Source organism: Equus przewalskii, chromosome 9 (assembly GCF_037783145.1).
Source record: "Equus przewalskii isolate Varuska chromosome 9, EquPr2, whole genome shotgun sequence".
In the NCBI taxonomy this organism is placed as follows: Eukaryota; Metazoa; Chordata; class Mammalia; order Perissodactyla; family Equidae; genus Equus; species Equus przewalskii.
In genome coordinates this window covers 36,494,796-36,518,281 of record NC_091839.1, presented here as the reverse complement: position 1 = coordinate 36,518,281, position 23,486 = coordinate 36,494,796, and the positions used below count along the sequence as shown (strand labels likewise).

At 36.3% G+C, this 23,486-nt stretch overlaps 1 protein-coding gene and 1 long non-coding RNA gene across 28 annotated transcripts in view; one reads left to right on the top strand and one right to left on the bottom strand.

Moving 5' to 3' along the window:
* DOP1A (DOP1 leucine zipper like protein A) overlaps positions 1-23,486 on the bottom strand; it is a 91,460-nt gene that overhangs the window by 66,981 nt on the left and 993 nt on the right. For 10 of the 27 annotated variants that reach the window (XM_070559061.1, XM_070559044.1, XM_070559054.1 and 7 more), the window contains exons 2-3: positions 3,061-3,251; positions 17-198 (exon numbers count right to left, since the gene is read on the bottom strand). In XM_070559061.1, the coding sequence (XP_070415162.1) occupies positions 17-198; positions 3,061-3,198 (320 nt within the window). In that variant the 5' untranslated portion in view covers positions 3,199-3,251. Of the gene's footprint in view, positions 1-16; positions 199-3,060; positions 3,252-6,312; positions 6,421-17,328; positions 17,445-23,258; positions 23,315-23,486 lie in introns of all 27 variants that reach the window. The other 17 variants (XM_070559045.1, XM_070559060.1, XM_070559055.1 and 14 more) reach the window with 4 other exon arrangements.
* On the top strand, positions 8,487-23,352 carry LOC139073625 (uncharacterized). The gene is made up of 2 exons (XR_011522550.1): positions 8,487-8,583; positions 23,232-23,352. It is a non-coding gene; the product is annotated as an uncharacterized lncRNA (long non-coding RNA).

Below are 23,486 nucleotides of genomic sequence, written 5' to 3'. Positions count from 1 at the left end.
GTAAAAGTATTCTTACCTATATAAAAAAAGATCTTTGGCAAGTCGCTTAGGTCCAATGATTTTGAAGATAATTTCATATGTTTCAAGCGCTTTCCGATGAACTCCACCTGGTAATGCTGGATGTAGACACTGAGCTAGGCGTTTGCCTATGGTCAGCTTTTTGGGTACTACCTGATACTTTGCATTATTTTGTAAAACCTTGAAGAAAACATTTTAATTCAGTTGAGAACAAAATATTTCATTTTATTTCCATGTTTTAATATTATCAAAAACCCTTAAAAAACTTTTCATACTCTAAAAAAATTGAGAGGACACTGAAGAACTTTCGTTTTTGTCAGTTACATCTATCACTGTATATTGTATATGAAATTAAAACTGAGAATTTAAAAAAATATTTATTAATTTGTTTTAAAAAAATAAATCCATTCTGTGCTAACAGAAATAACATATTTTATGAAAAATAATAATATTTTCCAAAGCAAATATATGCAGAAGAGAGGCAATGTTTTAGATTTTTGCAACTCTTCAATGTCACTCAGCCTTCAATCTATTTTTGATACATTGTTTGAAATACATGAAGAAAACCAGACCTCAACAGAGACACGTAATTGGAAGAGGGACAACCACAGCTTTAGAGTATCATACTATAGCAAGTAATTCTAATGCTTACAAGAATCTGCAGGAGATTATAATTGTCCATTTGTTCTTACTAACTTAATTTCCCAATTGGACCAAACACATTTTGCTTTATTTACTCAACCATAATATTTCTTTAGAGATAACAATCAGGGTGGAATTTATAGAAGATCCTATCTTACAAACCACCCAAAGGAGATTAGTTATTTAAGTAACAAAAAGAACTTATAAATGTAGTTCTTCAAAGTATTATGGTCAAGTGCTGCCAGAAATTATAAAATGAACACTCAGAATGAATACGGAATAATATACTAGAACTGAATTTAGAAGAACCACACAAGAAGTCCTTTATTTTACAAAATAAAGAACTGAGGTTAAAATATATAAAATGACCTGCCCAAGGCAGTACAGCAGAAAAGCCAGCAAATTAGATCTCACAGTTCATAAAAAAAGTGGAGGCTCTAACCGAAGTCCACTTAGATATGACATTTTCAATGTTCTTCCCACTGCAAGTCTTTAATTCAATTTTTAAATGGATGTAATGAATGTGAATAAAATTAGATCTATACATGAAAAGTAAATTAAGGGCAAAACACCACTAAGGATACAGCTATGAAAAATATTTTATTTTTTCAAACTAGCTGCCTTCTATTTCTAGAATATTAATTTGAATTTTGGACATAGAAGCAGAGTCAATATTTACATATATTTTAAAGAAAATTATTATTATTACCATAAGTACCTCTATAGAAGGAAATTTAATGATATATAAAATAAAATGCTTCAATAAAGAAATTCTATTAATATCAAATAAAATGAGAAAAAATATAGCACCAATTTTTAGAAGCATTTCTGAATTGGAAAACTAAATAACATGAAAATTTAGTATACTAGTAAACAAAATTTTATGCTAAAACAAGTATTTAGACTATCTTCAACAAATATATAGATAAATATAAAACCCTTGACATATTTCACCACAATTTTAGGTAAGTTTCATCTATCACTTGGAAATCCTACTTTGTGTCATCTGGATACAGTGAAATATATTTTCACGAATATTGATTAACTATAAAAAACTAATTATGTCCTGGGGCTGGCCTGACATAGTGGTTAAGTTCATGAACTCCACTTTGGCAGCCTGGGGTTTGCAGGTTCCGATCATGGGTGCAGACTACACACAGCAAGCCATCTGTGGCAGCATCTCACATACAAAATACAGGAAGACTGGCACAAGTGTTAGCTCAGCGACAATCTTCCTCAAGCAGAAAGAGAAAGACTGGCAACAGTAATTATATTAGCTCAGGATCAATCTTCCTCACCAAAAAACAAACAACCAAATCTAATTATGAACTTAATTAGGCAAATTAATTTTCACATTTTAATGAATTGCTTTTAAACATACTTCCCTAGTAATTCTTCAGAACAAGAAAGAACCTATCTTAAAGCAAACTCATACTTTTGAAAGCAATTTCTTGGGTATGTTATGAAAACTTAGAGAATCTATCAAACCTCAAACGATACATGTTGAAGTTAATATGTCCAACAGAAATTTGTGCATCTAATTTTAAGATAAATCCTTGGCACACTGAAAATGAAAGCTTTTCTTTTAAGATATCAAAGTAATTATCTATGGTAAGAAGAAAGTTGAAAACTAGTGTCCTTGTTATGTATTTTAAGACAAATTTCTTTCCCAATAATTGTCTGCTCCTCCAGCCCATTTAACATTTTGAAGTATTCCTATTCAATAACACCCATAAAAAAAAAATCCAAAAAATCTCTCCAAAATCAAAACCATGGATGTGAGGTGAGAAAAATTTGGTCTAAGTCAAGAAAAAAAACAACAAAAAAACAAACAGGGTCCAAATTTAAAGCTATGAGTTGATCAGTGATGCCACCATAATAATAGTGGATAAAAACCAGACATGTCAATAAAGATCATTCAAGGCCAAGGTCCCAGCTCTAAGCGACTGCTTGTCACTTTTGTAAAAGGTGCTGAATATAACCAAGGCTTGCCTGGATGTAAACTGTTTCCTTACTGCCACATACCATTTGGAAAGGACATCATAGTTACTGCTTTCCATATGCAGGTTTTCATTTTGCTGCCTGGAACTCCAGAACCACATCTGCTGCTCAACTACAGAAAGTTATTAGCTCTCACAGCTGGCACACTTGCTTCTTAGTCTTGTGTTTTTATAGGTAATGATGGTAACAACTATACTTTTCAAGCACTATTGTTTTGGCCTTAAAAATATGCCTCACTACACAGGCATGCAATTCATGAGTAAAACAGCAGTACCAAAAGTAATTCTGAGGTCTCATTATGCTTTTAAATCCTTTACTTCAAGGTTTAGAGAAATCCAATAACTATAGACAGGAATTTCATTTTTACTCCTTTTTATGAAATGGATAAGACAGCCATACCTTATTAAGTTTTCCAAGTGCCGATATCAAATCTGCCCATTCACTGGAGTATTCAAAATTCTTTAGTGCTTTGTCAACGGCGGCTACATAGTTTCTGTATTTGGAGTCACTCAATAATTCCAGCTCTTCTGTGTTCATCCTCCTACAGTGTCCCACTAGAGACCAGTTCCAAAATCATGTAAAATCATTACCTACAAAAGAGTTTGCAGGAGGAACCAAAGTTACAAAGTAAATTATTAAAAGGGGTTCAGATGCTCTTGCTGCAGAGTTAATTGCTAACTTAAATACAGCCACCACATCATAAGGAAACTTCAAGGAGCTCTATGGAGAGGTCCCTGTGGGAAGGACCTGAGGTCTGCTGTCACTAGCCATGTGAGTGACTCATCTTTGAAGCAAATCCTCCAGCCCCAGGCAAGTCTTGATTTGACTGTAGCAACAAATAATATAAAAGTTTATGAGGCAAAAACTCCACTTCCTTGTTATACCTTCAGGCTCTGGACTCTCAGAGCAGCAAACCAAACATAAAATATTATTTTGAAGTACTCTGAGAAATTAAAGATAAATATGAAGTTAATTAGTAAATCAAAAAGCATCTTAACCTTTCATTTCAAAATTGATTTTGTTTTGGGGCTGGCCCCGTGGCCGAGCGGTTAAGTTCGCGCGCTCCGCTGCAGGCAGCCCAGTGTTTCGTTGGTTCGAATCCTGGGCGCGGACATGACACTGCTCATCAAACCACGCTGAGGCAGCGTCCCACATGTCACAACTAGAAGGACCCACAACAAAGAATATACAACTATGTACCGGGGGGCTTTGGGGAGAAAAAGGAAAAAGTAAAATCTAAAAAAAAAAAAAATTGATTTTGTTTTATAGAAGAGTTGGCTACGCAATTCCCCCACTAGAGCCCAAGTCTTTGAGAGCAGGAACTATGTTTTATACATATCTGTATGTTCCACAGCATATAACTTACAATAGTGAGGATCAAGCTGGATTCATGCACAGTGGTTTAAGTATTGTGGTTAAGACTGGGGATAAATTAAAAATTACGCAAGTCGTCTTATCAACCTGTGGGTTCTAAAATTTTTTAAAACTAGATTTAACTATATACACTAGCACACATAGAGCCAATATGTGCTTCAGATACCAACGACTGAAAGACTGACATACTAAAACAAAGTCATAAACTTTCATAACTAATAAATATTAATAGCCAGTGACGTACATGAAATGAAGGTTAGAATGAACCCTCAAACAAACTGAAACATTTCTAGGTTTGCCTCTGAGAAATCAGAGAAGAATGAACCACAAAGCCAAATTAAACTTAGGGAAACAAAAAATCAACTTGACTGAATTTTCTGAAGGGTATAAAAAAGTATAAAATAACTGAATTCTAATCAATAAACCTAAGAAGGCACTAGTGGTAGACAGAATAAAGCACGTGTAGAAAGTTTACTGACAGGACATTTTTTTTCCTTAGCAATATTTCCAGTATAAGATATAACACATCCATTTTGAAGATGAGGTACACAATATTCACGCATGGGGAAGATTAACCCGAGAAGAAATTTAGTAATTATTTTTATCAATGAAAATAGGGGTTATCTATAATCAAAGTAATGATATAATTGTGAAGCAATATTAACTCAAGTGACATATGCTTCAGACATACTTTCCTTATTTAATATAAAAATACTAACCAATAATGACGAGCTAAGAGGGTGGCATTTATAACTCTTGCATGCGTTCACAGCTAAAAAAGTTGAGTGAGGTAAGAAATTTGGATTTTCTTACTTACTTAGCTAAAAAATTCTAAATATTTAAATGTGATTTTAAAAACTTCACATGGCATACACACCTGTAACACTCAAGTAGAACAAGAAAAGCAAAATCTTATGAAAACAGCTCAAAGATGAGAAAAGGATATTCTGTAGAAGTTTCATCAGCAAGGAGCTGCAGTACTTTCTTTTATGTGAAAAGATGGTCAGATCCTAGGACTAAAAATTTGGTTATGTTTCTTCTATGATTTTAATGCAAATAAAACTACTCATTATAAATCAGAAGAGAAGTTTAGGGATGTACCACTTTTGAATTTCTCATCCAATATATAATAAATGCAAATTCTAGTTCTCAGGTCCATTTTTCCATCTTTTATTTTAAAATGGCTTAGATCAGTACTCCTCAAGCTATCTGTGAAGGAAGTTCCCCCCCCCCCAATTTATCACTGATGATACTTTTCTAAAATATTAAATCATGAACTTAGTTGCTGCAGCAACATCAGATTGCTATAAAAGTTTCTAAATGCTTACTTTCATCTGTGCTTATCTGATCTTTCGTTAACAAAGAATTTGTGAATGGCCCACCCAAATTGCACTTAGATCATAATGCAAATATAACATATTCCCATATTGCATCAAGGAAACTTCATATGCTGCCTCTTCTCCAGAAAGGTGGCGGTAAGGGCAAAAAACATACATACTCAATTTAAAAAAACAAGTGTTTTGTAGAAACCCCAGCCCATGAAAAGACAGGCAGTAGAAGGCAAAGTCCCCAAACACAGGGGTTAAAGTCAAGATAGCTGGGAATCCAAATCCTAGTTCTAACACTTACATAGCAGCTGTACGACCTTGGGCAAGATGCCCAAGCCTCAGTTTCCTCATTTGTAAAAGGAGATGATATCTACCTCAGTGGTTCTCAAAATTAAAGGAAGAACATATTAAAGTTATCGGAGTGCCTGGCACATAGAAAATACTCTGAAAAGTTATTGCCACTATTACCACCATTAAAAATAAAACACAGTACTAGGAAGCAAGTATGCTAATTATGAGGCTAATAAGTTATAATTAAGCATCAGATATGGCTCTGAATTTATTGGTAGCAAAATGGAAGACCCTTACTAATCTATTGTTAATTGTCTCATGAATGCAAATTAAAATGTGTCATCGCCAAATGTGATTTTTTTTACTATTTTATTAAAGTGCACATATTTAACACACATACCTGAGGAATTCTGACTAATACATACACCCATAAAACCATCACAACAATCAAGATTCCTCACCATAGTATACACATTTCCATCACTGCTATCAAATGAGCTTTCTTGTTTGAATTAAAAAAAAAAACTACTTCCCAGTAGATACAATAAGAAACTATTTAATATTACCAGGAGACTTGAAAATGTAAAAATCAATCAATCAATCAAAATTCTAATTTTTTTTTCTTAAAGTGATGTAGGTAAGTCAAGATGGCACTTACAATCATTCTTTGAGGAGCTGTTAATAAGTAGCTTTTCTGACTTGATCTGTAGTCTACTTGAGAATTTAGTTGCAGTTCTTTCAAACTTACAACTCAGATAAACTGGACCTAAATTTTCATAAAACATGATTTAGTGTAGTGTTTTGGCTCATTCAAATGTAAAAATGAAACAAAATAGCTGTTAAAAAAAGCTATAGATTTCTCTAGGCAGATTAGGCCCTCAGAAAATTGTCAAGTAATACAGATTTATGTTTTCACACTTTATAGTCTTAAAAGGTAAAACTAAATACGAAATGAAACAGTCCACAGACCACTTGAATTTTAAAAAGTTTTGTTTCAACGGTTAAAAAAATGAGCAAACCTAATTTTAGAATAACTACACAAAGATCCTTTGGGTAGTTTGTTTATCACTAGCTGAGCTCTCCCTTTCCCTCCCTCCCTTGCCATGAAAGGTAGGGGAAGGGTTGCAGGAAGAGAAATATTCAGTATTATCCAATTCTAATATATCTGGGGACTGTCCAAGTGTTTTATCACACGCCAAGAATACAAATGAATAAATTATTTAAGGCAGCATGCAATAGGGGACCCTACCTGTTGATTATGAAAGAGAAAGTACCTTAAAAAATGTTATATGTAAAGTAGATTTTCAACTAAATGAAAAATTATCATTCAGTAATTGTTATCATCTAACAAATAAATGCGACAATTACTAACAAATCTATTTCATTTTGGTCAAAAGTTCAGGGTTTCAATGTTGACACTTTCACTAACAATCTTTAGCAAATCATTTATTTAACCAACTTATAAAAGCCAGTTAATTCAGAAAAATTAGAACTTCCCTGGAGTTCTAATAACAATATGGCAAGAAGACAATACCTGCCAGGTATTTCACAAATAGATTAATGTCACCCATAACCCTGAGGCTCTGTACGTCCCCTCATCTGACCCAGTCTCAAATCTTCAAATGGTACGCACTCTAGTAAAGTCCCAATACGTGATCAACAGATCTTCAGCTTTTCTCTGCACGTCCTGCCACGTTCTAGTCTTAGTTCTTCAAGGATAAGACTTCCTCTGATGCAGCAGAGGTAACAGCATCTTAGCTAACCGTATATTGTGCTTACTAAATGAAAGGCACTGTTCAAATGCTTTGCATACTTTAATTCCTTTAATCCTATGAGGTAAGCACTATTTTCTTATCCATACTTACCGATAAAGGAACTGAGGCAGAGAATTATAATGTGATACAGCTAACAAACGGCAGAGCCAAGGATTAAACTCAGAGTCTGACTTTAGAGTTTTAACCCTTAATCACTACTCTTCACTCTCAAGGATGCTCTTTTCCTTCTCATACCCATCTTATCTCAGGGCCAGGGAGTGAAGTGTCTTCCTTACTCCCCCTGTTATGCTTACCTGGCAAAATTCCAAACCTGGTTGAGCTCAATTATCTACTTTTTCCATGCCTGAACCCAAGCAATTGAGTATTCCTGGAGAAAAATCATACACCCAGGCTAAATGACTGCACTTTAAGAAAGACAAACTTCAAACAGGTACTTGACGTTGTTCTAATCCACTGTGTTTCCTCAGTATATTTACCTGCCTGACACAACTACTTTATAACTTCTCTCAATACTACTTTCCCTCCATGGTTGCTGAAGACCAAGTCTCAAAGTTAATTAAGAAAAGAGAAACAAAAGGAATGCTGCTACTTTCCACCCAGCAAATTTACAAACCTATCTCTACCTATATCCATACTCTCTACTTTCCCTCTTGTTCTGAGGAACAAAGGACCCTCCCCCCACCACAGGCCTACCCCTTTTGCTGTGTTCTGGATCCCTACCTTCTCTTGCCTTCTCAAGAACTTCCCCCAGGCGCTTTATTGGCTCACTCTCCTTCAGTACCAGTTTCTCTCTACAGGATCATTCTCCATCAGCCTACAGACAAGCTCTGGAATGTCCCATGGTGAAAAACTAAATTCCAGAGCCTCCCCTTGTCCCCACAGGCTCTCTGGCTACCAATCCACTTCTTTGTTCTAATTACAAAGCTTTTGAAAGATTTATTTATACTGTCTCATATCCTTATCTCCTATTCACTCTTCAGCCCACTCAAAAATGCCTTATGACAATGACCCTAGAAGGAAACCACCCATATAAAGGTCACCAGTAAAATGCATTAGCCAAAGCCAGTGGTCACTTCTCTAGCCCCTCATCTTAATCAACTTCTCAGCAGTATTCAATACTTGGTTCCTGGCTTCCAGGACTCTTCACACTTAAGGTATGTTCTGACCTTTCTAGCCACTCTTTTTCAACATTTGTTGGCTCTTCTTCTGTATTCAATTTTATACTATTATTATGTAAATGGCGAACAACTTCAAGCCTCAATCAGAAATCCTTCTCTCTCATTCCCCAAGGTTATCTCCTCTAGTCTTCTAACTTCAAATAGTATTTGTTAATCGATATATCCCAAATTTATAACCACCACTTTCGCTTTTATTATTCTAACCAGTTAGAGTTGACTCCAGCAGACCACTGGATCCTGTTTCTATTCTTGAGCCCCTATGATTCACCCTCCACAGAAAAGCCAGAGATCTTTTAAAACCACATTATGTCATTATAAGAATACCTAAACTCAGATACACCAACATTTTTTGCATTGCAGGGCATTTTGTATTTACTATTCTTTACAGCTGAAAGCTCTTAGGTCAACTCTTTGTGTTTCTTCCCACCCTTCAAGTAACATCAAACCCTTAGAGAAGCTTTTTCTGATCAGTCTATGTCAGGTGACCTGCACCAGGCCCACAATCTCAACATCTACTCTAGAATATCACATTATTTCCTTCCTAGCACTTATTACCGTCTGAAATCATCTATTTATTTGCTTGTTTCCTATCTACCTTCCCTCACTGGAATGCAAATACCATGAGGTCAGTAGCCTTACGGGACTTGTTCTTTCCTGTATCAGCAGTCCCATAAAAGTGGCTGATATACAGTAGGCCCTCAAATATGTTTCTGAATAAGGGAATTAATCTATCAATATAAACACAGTTCAAGAACCATTTTGCTTTGTTTTCTCTGAGAAAAGCTCTGTAGAAAAAAGCAGAACTACAGTTCTATTTTTTAACCACTGTAGCCACACCTGACCTCACTCTCTTCAAACAGAGACTATATTCATATGGTTATTATGTGCTGTAAAAAATTGAGATTCTCCTAAGAACACCTATAAAAAATGTGCTATATCTAGTTACCTTAAATAAAATAGCTCAGTTTAAGCATCTTTATTAAGCATAACTACTTAAATGTGAGGATGTCATTCTAGCCCTTGTGAAAGAAAATTCATTAAGTATAATACTTCTAGAGGTCAAATCTTTTAAAATTAAGTAGACGCAAATCTCTAATTGGAGAAAATTTTGGTAAAGAGTTTTACTATATTTTATGTATATATTTATATTTTCACTTTTGGTCTCAGTAAAAACTATAAAAATAAAAACCTAAGATATGACAAACAAAAAATCCCATAGTTCTATCAAGGTGACAAATAGCAAACTTGATTTAATTTTGCTATCTTTTTTTTCATGTAAATAGACATACACGAAATTATACATCTGTTAAAAATAGTCTCTGAATTCTATAAAAATGATAAGATTCCTTCTGGTTTTAAATTCTATGATTTTTGGAACACAGAAGCAATATGAAGTAATTTAGAAAAACAGAAAAAAGCATGAGCACCTATTACAACCTAAAATGATCCATTAACAGGCAGCTTGGATTCTATCCGGGTAAGTATCAAATAGTAAATAGCTGTAATAACGAACAACAAACATATGCCCAAGTTAAAGATAATGATCCTGCCCCCAAAGCACACCAGCCAAATAAACATTGCATATACATTATTCAGGATGATGATGATGAACACAGTAGCTGACACTGACAGTAATAACTCTGTGGCAAGCACTATGCTAAGCCCTTTTATGTGAATTATCCTGTGTAATCTTCATAACACATCCATGAGGCAGGTTATGCTCGTGGAGCCACGTACATATGAACACTTTGGTGTCTGAGCTTCCATGGAGAGTAAGAGGAGCAACCAGGAAGAACTCTGGCAGGCTGACTCCTGTGTCTGATCCTTAATAACTATCCTTCTGAACTACTTTTTACCAGAGCTCTTAGTTCTTCTGCCTGTCATGGCCTACCTCTCCTCTCTTATTCATTTTTCAAAAACCTGTTCAGGCTAGATAGCCTTTCTTGACTCTTTAACACTCCATTATTTTAGACATTGCACTTTCTTTTCCCATTGCATTTATTTTTAAAAAACACTATAATAATGTGAGTACATATATTCCTGTCGTTTCTTCTAGACCTTGACTTAAGCTCAGGGAACAAACCTCAATTCTGAATACCCCAAACCTGGCTCACTGCTCAATACTAAAAGTGTTCAGGTTAAATTATAAGGCGAGGGGCTGGCCTGGTGGTGCAGCGGTTAAGTGTGCATGTTCCACTTCGGTGGCTGGGGGTTCGCTGGTTTGGATCCCAGGTGCGGACATGGCACCACTTGGCAAGCCATGCTGTAGTAGGCATCCCACATAGAAAGCAGAGGAAGATGGGCATGATGTTAGCTCAGGGCCAGTCTTCCTCAGCAAAAAGAGGAGGATTGGCAGCAGTTAGCTCAGGGCTAATCTTCCTCAAAAAAAAAAAAAAAAGGCGAAAGGACTGTAAATTCTGATATAAAAGGATTTTGTTTTGTTTGTTACCTGTAAAACACTGATTCTAATTCAATAAACGACCATGGTGGAAGGGGAACTATTTACAGTATGTACAAGAAGATAACCTACTTCCTTGAGAAAACATTTGGAAGAGGTAAAAATATGCTCTCAAGTGGGATGAAATCCTAGAGGCCTGTTGCAGGTTGGCTTATGCATCTGAAAACAGAACTATAGGCGTGGCTGTCCCCAGTGATGGTGCCCAGGGCTGATGTGAACATTCCTGTCGGATCAGGGCTATGTTCTAGTTGATAAATGCTATTGTTAAGCACTGAAGGGATGCATTATTTGACCTAATAAGCACAGGCTTTCTTTTGTTTTTCTCAAGGCAAAGGGAGATGTAATTCACGAGGGCTGCTAGTTATGAGGAGACAAAAATAATAGTTTAGAAAACAAATATTTCATAGAAATTTCCTACATTTTCAGGAACTCTGTGAACATCACTGATAGTTCAATTACATATTCTGGTTTAGTCATATCATATTTGTATTAACCATATCTACGGAAAGAAGTAGTTGTGCAGATAGTCTAAAACTGAGAATCTCAAACAAGTAGATTTTGACTTTGGGCTGTATCATGCTTTTTTCAAATACACCTTTTTAAGCTTTAGCATTTGCTGATATTAAAATTGGTTTGATTTCTCTGTGTATACATTGATTGGGTGGTGGGGAAATGAAACAAACTTTTTAGGCGGCAATGGCAACTCAGCCTGGGAGTAAATATCAGAATAATATACTTAAAGAAGATCTAAATTATCTAGATTGACCATATTCTGTTTTCGTTTTCAATTAGGAAGAAGAAAACATTGCTTGTTTTTTTTAATGACTGACGGTAAAACATGAGAACAGTAATGATAAAAATGAGTGCATTGCTATTTGCTATTTGGAATGATTAAAAAGAAACACGAAACACAACATGAAGGACAACTCTAACTTTTTGCTATCCTACAAGTCCTTTTTTCTAGTTTATTTAAAACATGACTTTTCAGAAAGCATCTTTCTCAAATATTCTCATTTGTAGCTAAATATTATTCTTCATATAACAATGAAAAAGAATGATTCTGCTTAAACGTTAAAAGAAATACTCTTACCTAAAACTACTAGAATTAAAGTAAAAGAAGCAAAAGTAATCTTTACATACAACTAAATCCACCATATTAAGTTAATCAAATATTTCTAAGACAACAAAATTTAACCAATATTTTTAAAAATCAGTAACTTAATAATGTTCTCAGCAGTTTTAAAATTAGCAAACAATGTACTATTGATTTATTATAGTATTCAATTTAAAAATAAAGACTGGTTGTTAAATGAACTAATGTAAAAATGTTATACTGTATATACTAATCAGTACAAATTTTTCTACACTTTTTTTTTTTTTGAGGAAGATTAGCCCTGAGCTAACATCTGCTGCCAATCCTCCTCTTTTTGCTGAGGAAGACCGGCCCTGAGCTAACATCCATGCCCATCTTCCTCACTTTATATCTAGGACGCCTACCACAGCATGGCGTGCCAAGTGGTGCCATGTCCGCACCCGGGATCTGAACCGGTGAACCCGGGGCCACCGAAGGGGAACGTGTGCACTTAACAGTTGTGCCACCGGGTCGGCCCCTGCACTTCTTAATGTACTGAAGTTCAACTGAATATCTGTAAACAAATTTTATAGCCTGTGAAAAAGATACATTTTTGCCGGCTAAAAAAAATTCCAGGCAGTGTTAAGGTTTATTTTCCTTTGTAAATTTTATTAAAACTGTTTCAAAAGTAAAATCATGAGGCATAACACACACACACACACACACATGCATTAAGATGCAAATTCAATCATGTCAATCTATCTAAAGGACAGGATCAAAATACTACAGGGCAGGAAGGCACCAGCATGTTAACTGAGTGATTTTACATACAGGGATTTACAAAAAAGGATTTTCATTGGACAAAACCATGCACGTGTCTGTGCACATCAGTTTACTCAAAGCTATAAAAGAATGCTGCCAGACAGTAGGGCTAAGTAGGCTTGTAAGAGTTAAAGCCCTTGATGGGCAAAAGAGAGAGACTAGAATTAATTTTTAGGATATCAAGATACTTCACTGAGACAAACGGGACAGTACCTATAGCAGACCTGCCCCTGCTCCCAGATCTCTTTCAGTGTTCATCTCCCTCACGTTTTCAGGTTAAGGTGAAAACAGAACAACAGTATTAATAACACACGTCATGAAAGAACAACAGCAACTTGCTGAGGTGTTACTCTGAAGAGAGAGAATTAACGCTAGATATTTTGGTAGATTCTCAAGTACCTAATAGAATCAGAACTAAAATAAGGTGTTGACTATTGTAAAATCCTTATTCAGAATCCCTTTACAAAAACTGAGTATACTCCAAAACACTGGAAAGCCATGACCTGTTATTATTATTACAATTCTCCTTACCTTCTGTTTCATAGTCCTTCTGCTCTCTTAAATTTCTTTAGGACAGCACTCCAATACAGGAAACATACGCTGTCAAGCACTATTATTAATCTCTGAAGTTTCTTTTTTTACTTCATTACTGTCAACAGCACCATCATCCTCCCAGTCACACAAGCTTGCACTTTGACTTTATTTCTTATTCTCATATCCACTCTATCAACAATTGCTGTTTAGCTTTTTTCTTTTCTGGATGAAGTTGACCATGGTAGACAGACAATATCTTTCGGAATGGTCTTTGAACCCTAGTTCCTGAATAGTTTCACCTGGACTATTACAAAAGCCTCCCATTTTCACTACCCCCAGCCTCACTAAGAGACGATTAATTTTACATAGCAAAAACCAGTTTGAGCGTATTACTCCCTGCTGGAAGCTCAGAAAAGTAAATTTACAACCCATGAAAAGCACTTTCGTCCAGTGCTTACTTAGCAAGTAACACTGCTATAATTATGACATTCAATTATTTAGAAATGAAATGCAAGTTCTTAATCATATGATTAAAGTCTCTTCATAAACTGGACGCGTTCAATCTATCTTATAATTCATATTTCGTCCTAGCTAAACAAAACCTAGTGACAAAGATTCTTTGCTTGACCAAACTTTAGTCAAGCTTCTGAACCTTCTCCTAGGCCCATCTGTGCATTTTCATGTAAAATGTAGTTTTAACAAGGACCTGGTGAAGGCAGTTTAACCAGAAGCCCCTACTCTCAACATCTGATCATCCTCTATATCTGGTCAGGTTCCTCATTCTCCAAAATCTGATCACGCTGATCTGTCTTCAGCAAGGATCCTGTTAGTTCGGTTTAATAAGGATCTCCCCTTTACCCCTGATGTTTCCTCTTAGTACTTTTTCTTTTTTTTAAAAGATTTTATTTTTTCCTCTTTCCCCCCAAAGCCCCCTAGTACATAGTTGTGTACTTTTAGTCGTGGGTCCTTCCAGTTGTGGCATGTGGGGCGCTGCCTCAGCATGGCTTGATGAGTGGTGCCATGTCTGTGCTCAGGATTCGAACCGGCAAAACCCTGGGCCACCAAAGCGGAGCACACGTGAACTTAACCACTTGGCCAAGGGGCCAGACCCTCCTCTTAGTACTTTTTCATCCACTGACCCACACCCTGCCCCTTGGCTATGAATTTTCACTTGCCCATGCTACATTCAGAGCCAAGACAAATCTCTCTCCTCCACTGTAAAACCCCATTGCAGTGGTCCCTATACCTGTCATGATGATCCTACATATAGTCTGCCTTACCATCTTTAACAGGTATCACTGAATATTTTTGACCTAATCAATCGTCCACTGTTTAAGACTTGCTCCCTTCCATTTCAGTACTTTACATATGCAATTCCTTTTCTGGATATGCCCTGTGCTCCTTTTCAGGAGCTTTTTTCCCTATCAAATTCTATTCAAAATGCTATGACTCTGCACAATACCTTCTGATTCAACCCCCCGACTTGGCTTAGTCTTTAATCAGTACCTCATTTAGAAACATGGCTTACATTACAGGACAGTACATGCATATATGCTTCACGTTTCTAAAAGTTTAATGCCATTTTTTTAATTGTAAAAGCACATAACATAAAATTTACCATTTTAACCATTTTTAAGTATATATTTCAGTAATGTTAAGTATATTCAAATTGTTATGCAATCTCTCTCCAGAACTTTTCATCTTGCAAAACTGAAACACTATACTCGTTAAGCAACAGCTCCCCTTTTCCTTGTCCTCCTAGCCGCTGGCAACCACCACGTTACTTTCCATTTCTAATGAATCTGACTACTTTAGACACCTCATATAAGAACCACACAGTATTTGTCTTTTTGTACTGGCTTATTTCATTTAGCATAATGTCCTCAAGGTTCATCCAAGGTGTAGCATGTGACAGGATTTCCTCCATTTTTAAGGCTAAATAATACTCTATTGTACGTATATACCGCATTTTGTCTGTCCATTCATCCATTCATAGACATTTAGGCTGTTTCTATCTCTTGGCTACTGTGAATAATGCTGCTATGAAGTTGGGTATGCAAGTATTTCTTTGAGATCCTGCTTTCAATTCTTTTGGATATATACCTGGAAGCAGGATTGCTGGATCACATGGCAGTTCTATTTTTAATGTTTTGAGGAACTGCCTTACCGTTTTCCACAGCAGCCACACATTTTACATTCCCACCAGCAGTGCACAAGGATTCTGATTTCTCCACATCTTCAACAACACTTGTTATTTTCTATTTTTTTGACAGCAGTCATCCAAATAGATGTGACGTGGTATCTCACTGTAGTTTTGATTTGCGCTTCTTTAATGATTAATGATGCTCAGTATCTTTTCATATGGGTTTGTTGGCCATTTGTATATCACCAATAAAGAGATGTCTATTCAAGTCCTTTGCCCATTTTTTAAGTTGGGTTATTTTTCTTTTCGTTGTTGAGTTGTAGGAGTTCTTTATATATTCAGGATATTAGCTTCCTATCAGATGCGTGACTTGAAAATATTTTCTCCCATTTTGTAGGCTGCCTTTTCACTTTTTTGATTGGGTCCTCTGATGCACAGAACTTTTGAAGTTGATGTAGTCCCATTTGTATATTTTTGCTTTTGTTACTTGCTATCTTGCTGTCATATCCAAGAAATCACTGCCAAATCAATTTGTCATGAAGCTTTTCTCCTATGTTTTCTTCCAGGAGTTTTATAGTTTTAGGTATTACATTTAGGTCCTTAATCCATTTTGGGTTAATTTTTGTATATGGTATAAAGTAAGGTTCCAACTTCACTCTTGTGCATGTGGATATCCAGTGTTCCCAGTACCATCTGTTGAAGAGTTGTCCTTACCAAAGTGGGTGCTCTTGGTACCCTTTGTTGAAGATCATTTGACCATATACACTTGGGTTTATTTCAGGGCTTTCTATTCTATTATATTGGCCTCTATATCTGTGTTCAAGCCAGTACCACAGTTTTGATTACTGTAGCTTTATAAAGTATTTTAAAAGTTTCTTAGTATTAAAGTCCTTTTAAAAAGTCCTTCTGCCTGAAACACTAAATACTAACTTAATCTGACTAGTACTTCTCATTCTTCAGGCCTCATTTTACCTGCTTTGGGAAGTCTTCCCTGACCATTCCACCATCTTCCCAACACTCACATACACACCTCCTTCCTGGGAACTCCCACTACACACTGTACGTCCTCTATCATAGAACTTTCTTTGCTTTATTATAATTGAACTGTGGCTCCCATGGGTGATAATCCCTTTGATAGAGCCCTCACCTATCATTTTAGCTCTCACTTTCCCATCTCCTGACAATGTGCCTGACCCACAGTAAATGACCAATAAACATTATAAAAATTGAGTGACAACAGAATACACTCAGCTGATAAAAAGAATAAAGTCTATGTAGTGATTTAGAAAATGCTCCCAAGATATATGAACTAAAAAAATCAAGGCGCAGAACAGTGTTTATAGTATGCTACCATTTATATAAAAACGGGGGACATATTTTCATATAATTTGCCTATGTATGATACGCCTCTAAAAGAGCACACAAGAAAATAATAAAACTGATTACTTACTGGGGTCAGGTGGGAACTGGGTGGGGAAATGGGGGCCAAGGAGAGGGAGTCTTTTCACTGTATACTCTTTTACACTTCTAAAATCATGTGAATTATTCCTCATCTATAGTATTAAATAAGTTTAGTTTTTTAAAGGTGAATTTGGGCCTGGCCCTGTGGCCAATGCTTAAGGTTCCCTGTGCTCTGCTTCAGAAGCCTGCAATCACAGGTTTGGATCCCAGGCATGGACCTACTCCACTTACCGGCCACGCTGTGGAGGTATCCCACATATAAAAGATTGAGGAGGACTGGCACAGATGTTAGCTCAGGGAGAATCTTCCTCAGCAAAAAACCAAAAGTGAGTGAATGAATAATGTCCCTAGAAGACATCAAATAGCAGCTGTGTAATATGTGGCATTTCCTCCCCAAAAAGAAAATCAAAATGAACAAAATCTGTATCTTAAATGTTACATTTGAACCCAGAATCATCCCACCATCCGTGAAGAACCACAGAGACTTGGAATTTTGTTGATAAAGTACTTGTTTTGTTTAGTAAAATAATTTTCAAGTGGCATTTTAAGTAGATCTTTGAATATTCTTTGTAAAACCATGAGATGTGCATATATTGCATATTGAGTAAATATGTACTATTTATTACTTAGAGACATGTTCACATATTTGCTTTATAAGATGTCGTAGCTAGCTTCTAAGATGGCCTTCAATGATCCTCAACTCCTAGTATTCACCCCCTTTGTAGAGTCTCCGCCCACACAAAGTTATGCTGGCCTATGTGAACAATATATAAAATACCGTAGGAGTGAAAGTTAGGTCATAAAAGACATTGCAGCTTCCACCTTGATGTCTACTGGATCACTCATTCTGGGGCAAGCTAGCCTTTACGTCAAGGTCACTCAAGCAGCCCTCTGTGGTGACCCATTGCAGGGAGGAACTGGGACCTGCCTCCAACAGCCACAAACAACTTGCCAGTCATATGAGTGAGCCACTTCAGAAGGGGGTTCTCCAAATCAGCCAAACCTTTAGACGACTGTAGCCCAGGCAAACATGTGACTGCACCCTCCCAGGAAACTCAGTGTAGAACCTCACAGCCAAACTGCTCCCAGTCCCTTCTGACAAAAGTGGTGAGAGATGCTTACTGCTGTTTTATGTTACAACATTTTTAGATAATTTGTTATGCAGCAATAGATAACTAAAGAATTTATTCTTGAGTCAGCCCTGACGGCCTAGTGGTTAAAGCTCAGCGCGCTCTGTTTCAGCAGCCCAGGTTCAGTTCCCAGGTGCAGAACAACATCACTAGTCTGTCAGTAGCCATGATGTGGTAGTGGCTCACGTAGAAAAACTACAAGGACTTACAATTACAATATACAACTATGTACTGGGGCTTTGGGGAGGCGGGGAGAAAAAGAGGAAGATTGGCAACAGATGTTAGCTCAGGGTGACTCTTTCCCAGAAAAAAAAAAAAGTTTATTCTCAAATAATATTTTACTCCTTTTTTTTTTTTTTTTTGTGAGGAATACTGGCCCTGAGCTAACATCTGTTGCCAATCTTCCTCTTTTTGCTGAGGAAGATTGTCGCTAAGCTAACACCTGTGCCAATCTTCCTCTATTTTATGTGGGATGCTGCCACAGCATGGCTTGACAAGCAGTGCTAGGTCTGTGCCTTGGATGCAAACCTATGAACCCTGGGCCACTGAAGCGGAGTGCAGGAACTTAACCACTATGCCACCAGGCTGGCCGTGCTCAAATAATCCTTTCCTTTTTTAAACCACAACCTCTATAACTTAAAATGGTATAACAAAAATGGTACTTATCAAATCACACAAACCTAATAGGCAGCCTCAAATTATAGAATCATCTAGGCTTGGGGCACAGTGCTTTGAAGACAGCCATCCAATAAAATGCCAGATGCCATAAAAAAAAAAAAAACGTTGCTGGAACCTCTCATTCAGACTCAAAGGTGAACTCCTAACTGATGGTAACACTTATGGAACTGGTGGTATACAATATGGAAGTAATTTAAATATTTATTTTTATTCCCAAATGACAGAGACTAACTTTAAAGCAAGTACTATGTTCCATTTTTTTCTAAGAAAAACTTCTGTCCAGGAAATTTTAAAATTGAGACACATTGTAAGACACGTGTAAGTGTGTATGAAAAAGCCACAGTGCCAAGTGCATCATGCTGAAGACAAGCAAAAATTATAATCAGCAGAGTGATGGCATTTGTGGTATATAAAATACAAGAGTTCCAGCCAACTGGAAAATTTGATTCATCATAATAACACATATCCTAAGGGTTTCAGGTAGTTGATATTTTATAGTACTTTGACATAACAGCACAACCAAAAGCAACTGGAAATGCAGAGCTATTCACCTGTATAATTCAAAGGACTAAGACTGCTGTGCTTTTATAGTTTTTCTGATTACAGCCAGTTGTCACTTTTAAATGATGACAGTTTATCTGCACTGCTTCTACACTGATGCTTTATTTTACAGTAGAGACATGGGAAGGAAACTACCTGTTGCAGGTGAAGGCTCTTATGAAATAAAGACTATTCATCCAAAGGGCTCTTCTCTTACTTCCAAATTGAGGTTGCATCCCAGAACCTTAGATTAACAGCAGTCTGACCCCTGGTTGAGTAGTAGATTATTACGTGTACTGATAAACCTAGTATCATGACTCAGGTAAATCATTTCTTGGAAAACAGTAATACCAAACTAAATGGTCTAGTTATCTGAACTCTTTGTTCATGAACACAAAATAATGGCAATTTAAACATTAAGCTCATAATATAGATATGCGTGTAAATAAATATAGTAAGTTGAAATACAAGATGTATTTTATATAACAAGAGTAGGACATTTATTTTCCTGCCTGTTCATATAAAACTCTTTCCATAAGAGAGGAGAATTTTTCATTACTTCAGAAGAAAACAAGCTGGAAATATCTTCTGTAAGATGGAAATATAAAAAACAGCTCAAACTTGAGAAGTGATGAGAGGGAGTAGCAAAGGAGATATCAGATTCTTTTATTCATCTACTCTTATAGAAGCTTTGCCAGGTAAACATTATATTATTAACATTTCATCACTCCTCTACCAACAGCTATCACTTTGTCATATAAAAGGCTCCCACCAGTATTTAGATTTAGATTTACTTCTTTCGAGTGAAGATTTACCTTAAAGCTAATGTACCCTGATAACAAAAAGGTGATAGTGTTTTATAAGTAACATTAGTACAAACGGTGAAGTGGTGTACCTACAACATGACTGACAAACAATAATGTACAACTGAAATTTCACAAGGTTGTAAACTATCATAATCTCGATAAAAAGTTAAAAAAAGTAACATTAGTAACATTTTTGAAAAAAAGGCACATATGATTCAATAACGATATTAACTTTTCATCTTTGTATTTTTTTTTTTTTTAAAGATTTTATTTTTTCCTTTTTCTCCCCAAAGCCCCCCGGTACATAGTTGTGTATTCTTCGTTGTGGGTTCTTCTAGTTGTGGCATGTGGGACGCTGCCTCAGCGTGGTCTGATGAGCAGTGCCATGTCCGTGCCCAGGATTCGAACCAACGAAACACTGGGCCGCCTGCAGCGGAGCGCGCGAACTTAACCACTCGGCCACGGGGCCAGCCCCTCATCTTTGTATTTTTAAAGTCAACTCTAGTACACCTTTTAATTTACAACTGAGGCTTTATTTTCCAATTCTTTCACAGATGAAATTCTGAGGAATTTTCAAGCTCTATATAATACATTATCCCTTAAAATTTTGGCCACTAACCAGATGTGACATGATTTTCTGGGGCCCAGGGACAGGGTTAAAGTGATACTGAATCAAGTGAGGAAGTTATTCCCTCTACATTGCCTTTTAATTCCCGGACTGCATCAGGAAGTCTCAGGTTGGTGCCAGGATGTTATCAACACCTCTCTAACTCCTGCTAATCTCCCTTTTAAACAAAGAACAGTAGGTCTCAGGCTCAGAGTCTTCAGCAGGCAATAGTTTTTAGCTAGAATTTAACAACACTGCTTTGTTTAATTATCTTTATGCCTACCTTCCATTTAAGGCAAGTGATACCTGCTTTTTACTTGTGGTAGTTATTTCAAATTTCTTTTAAAAATTATTTTAATAATCACATTGATATAAAGAAATATTAAGAAAATCAGTATACAGGAAGTATGCAGCTAGGCCAAAATTTTGAAGATTACGTGAGAATTAGTGAAGTTTGAGAAATACTACACTTACCCATTTGGTCAACAAATAAATATAAGTGCCTTCTATGAGCATGCCATTGATTTAGCCACCATGAAGGACAGAAAGCGATGTTCAAAGAAATATAAACAGTAAAGTTGGAAGAGAAGGAAATTACTTCCAAGTGAGGTAATCAACAAAGGATTCACAGGCAAGGTGGCATTTGAGCTCGGACTCCATGGGTACAATTTAGACATGCAGAGATAGGGAGAGCATCTGAAGAGAGCAAAAGCGAAACGATACAGGCCTGAGAGGTGTCATGTTCCAAATCTCGCTTGTAGGGTTGGTTACAAGGGTATGTGTATAATGTACACACAAAATGAGCGCACATTATTATATGTAACTTTTTCCTTAATGAATTTGATACCCTACCTGTGACCTATACAACAAAAAGTCACTGAGGTTTCAGGCTTGGCTAGCTTGGGAAGGGGGGGAAGTAAACGCAATAAAGAGAAAAGGGAAATCAGAATTTAAAGACAAGGGGATCAAAAATACTTATTTTCACAAAACAAATTTTCAATAAAAACTGTTAGCTATTATACAAAAAAAAACCCAGCTCTATGCATCTACTTAATAGTTTCATTTCACTGAAGACAACTTATCTGAATTAAGGCTTATCTATTAAAATTAAATGTACTGTTCCCAAGCCCCTCAAACAAATGAGCACATTAATAGCATTCACCTCTAACAAAGTAACAAAGAATGGACAAAGTAGCTACACTACTTGTGTGCTAGGGACATCTGACAGAATTTAGCAAAATAATTTAAGATTGTATTCAACACTGAGACCCCATTTGTAAGCAACTTAGAAATAACTGTCTTAGAATCTACATTTTAACTTTTAACTCTTCGCAACAACTTAAGCTCTTAAAATTATTCAGTTATTAATTATTAAGTACATTTCAAGTGGCTTTTATCACATTTCGTAGTTTAAGAATTCATGACTAGAGAAGGAAATCATTCATAATAAAAATAAGGCCATTATCAACAAGTATTTACTTGTTGGAACTTTATAATGCCATTAATGAAATCCATAACTTGACCATAAAATCAAATTGAAAACATGAATTAATTATGGTTATAGAAAAGCATCAAGACATCAGGAAAAAAGAACATACTCTTCTGCCATAAATGAAAGCATTAAGGCTCACAGAAGCCTATGTGTAACCTTAACATTAATATTTTACTAAGGAATATAGAAGCCTTTTGTTATATCAGTGAGTTGCCACTAGATCTTCATACTTCAAAGAGCTTAAACTGAAAGCCAAAAAAGCACAATGTAGAGAATTTTAGAGCTGAAGGGGGACTCAGCTCAAGTGCAGTAATTTTCAAACTGGTATTCTAGGTAATTGTATTCTAGGAAATGTTAACAGGTTGGCCGTAAGAAAATAGGCTCTCTGGCCAAGTAAGCTAGGAAATGCTTTGGTATTCTTCCCCTGGAGATTTACATGCATATAAGCATAGCAATAAAGGTTTTGAGAAGTCCTGCAGTTAAAAGAAAACCAAATTTAAACCTGATTTAACCCAATGTGCTCCCCAATTATTTGCCATGGAACACTGTTTTGGGGCAGTAAGCCTATTAACGGACTCAGAACAGAGGTCAGGAGAAACATACATTTGCAAAACTCTGATCCTATGAAATTTCCTTCAAACAGATGACAAAACTGAGGCCTCGAGAGATCATACCTGGTTAGCAGGAGAACAAAGAACTTGAATGAAGTCTCTCCCAGGCCAGAGCTCTTTCCACTAGTTTAACTATAAAATAGGACTGCCTTGAGTGTCAATAGCCAAACATTTAACTAACAACATTTAATTTACATTTAACATTTTGATTATGATGCCACATTTTCTGGTTTGTGTATTAACTTAGGTGTTTTTAATTCTTCCTTCAAGACTTGAGTTCCTAATAATCAGGCCCACCTGGAGATTCGCCACTGTTCAGCAAACGTGGAGAATGCGTTCCTTCAGAGCGGCAGCTGAAAGAAATCACTAAAATAAAGCATTTGTACTACAACTTGTTTGGTATTAATTTACTCTTGCTATAACTTCCAGCAGCTGAACTAAATCACTGTTGTTTATCAGGTGGGGAGTGACCTAGCATACAATGCTGAGGTATGTCATCCACAGTAAAATGCAAGAGAAGACAAT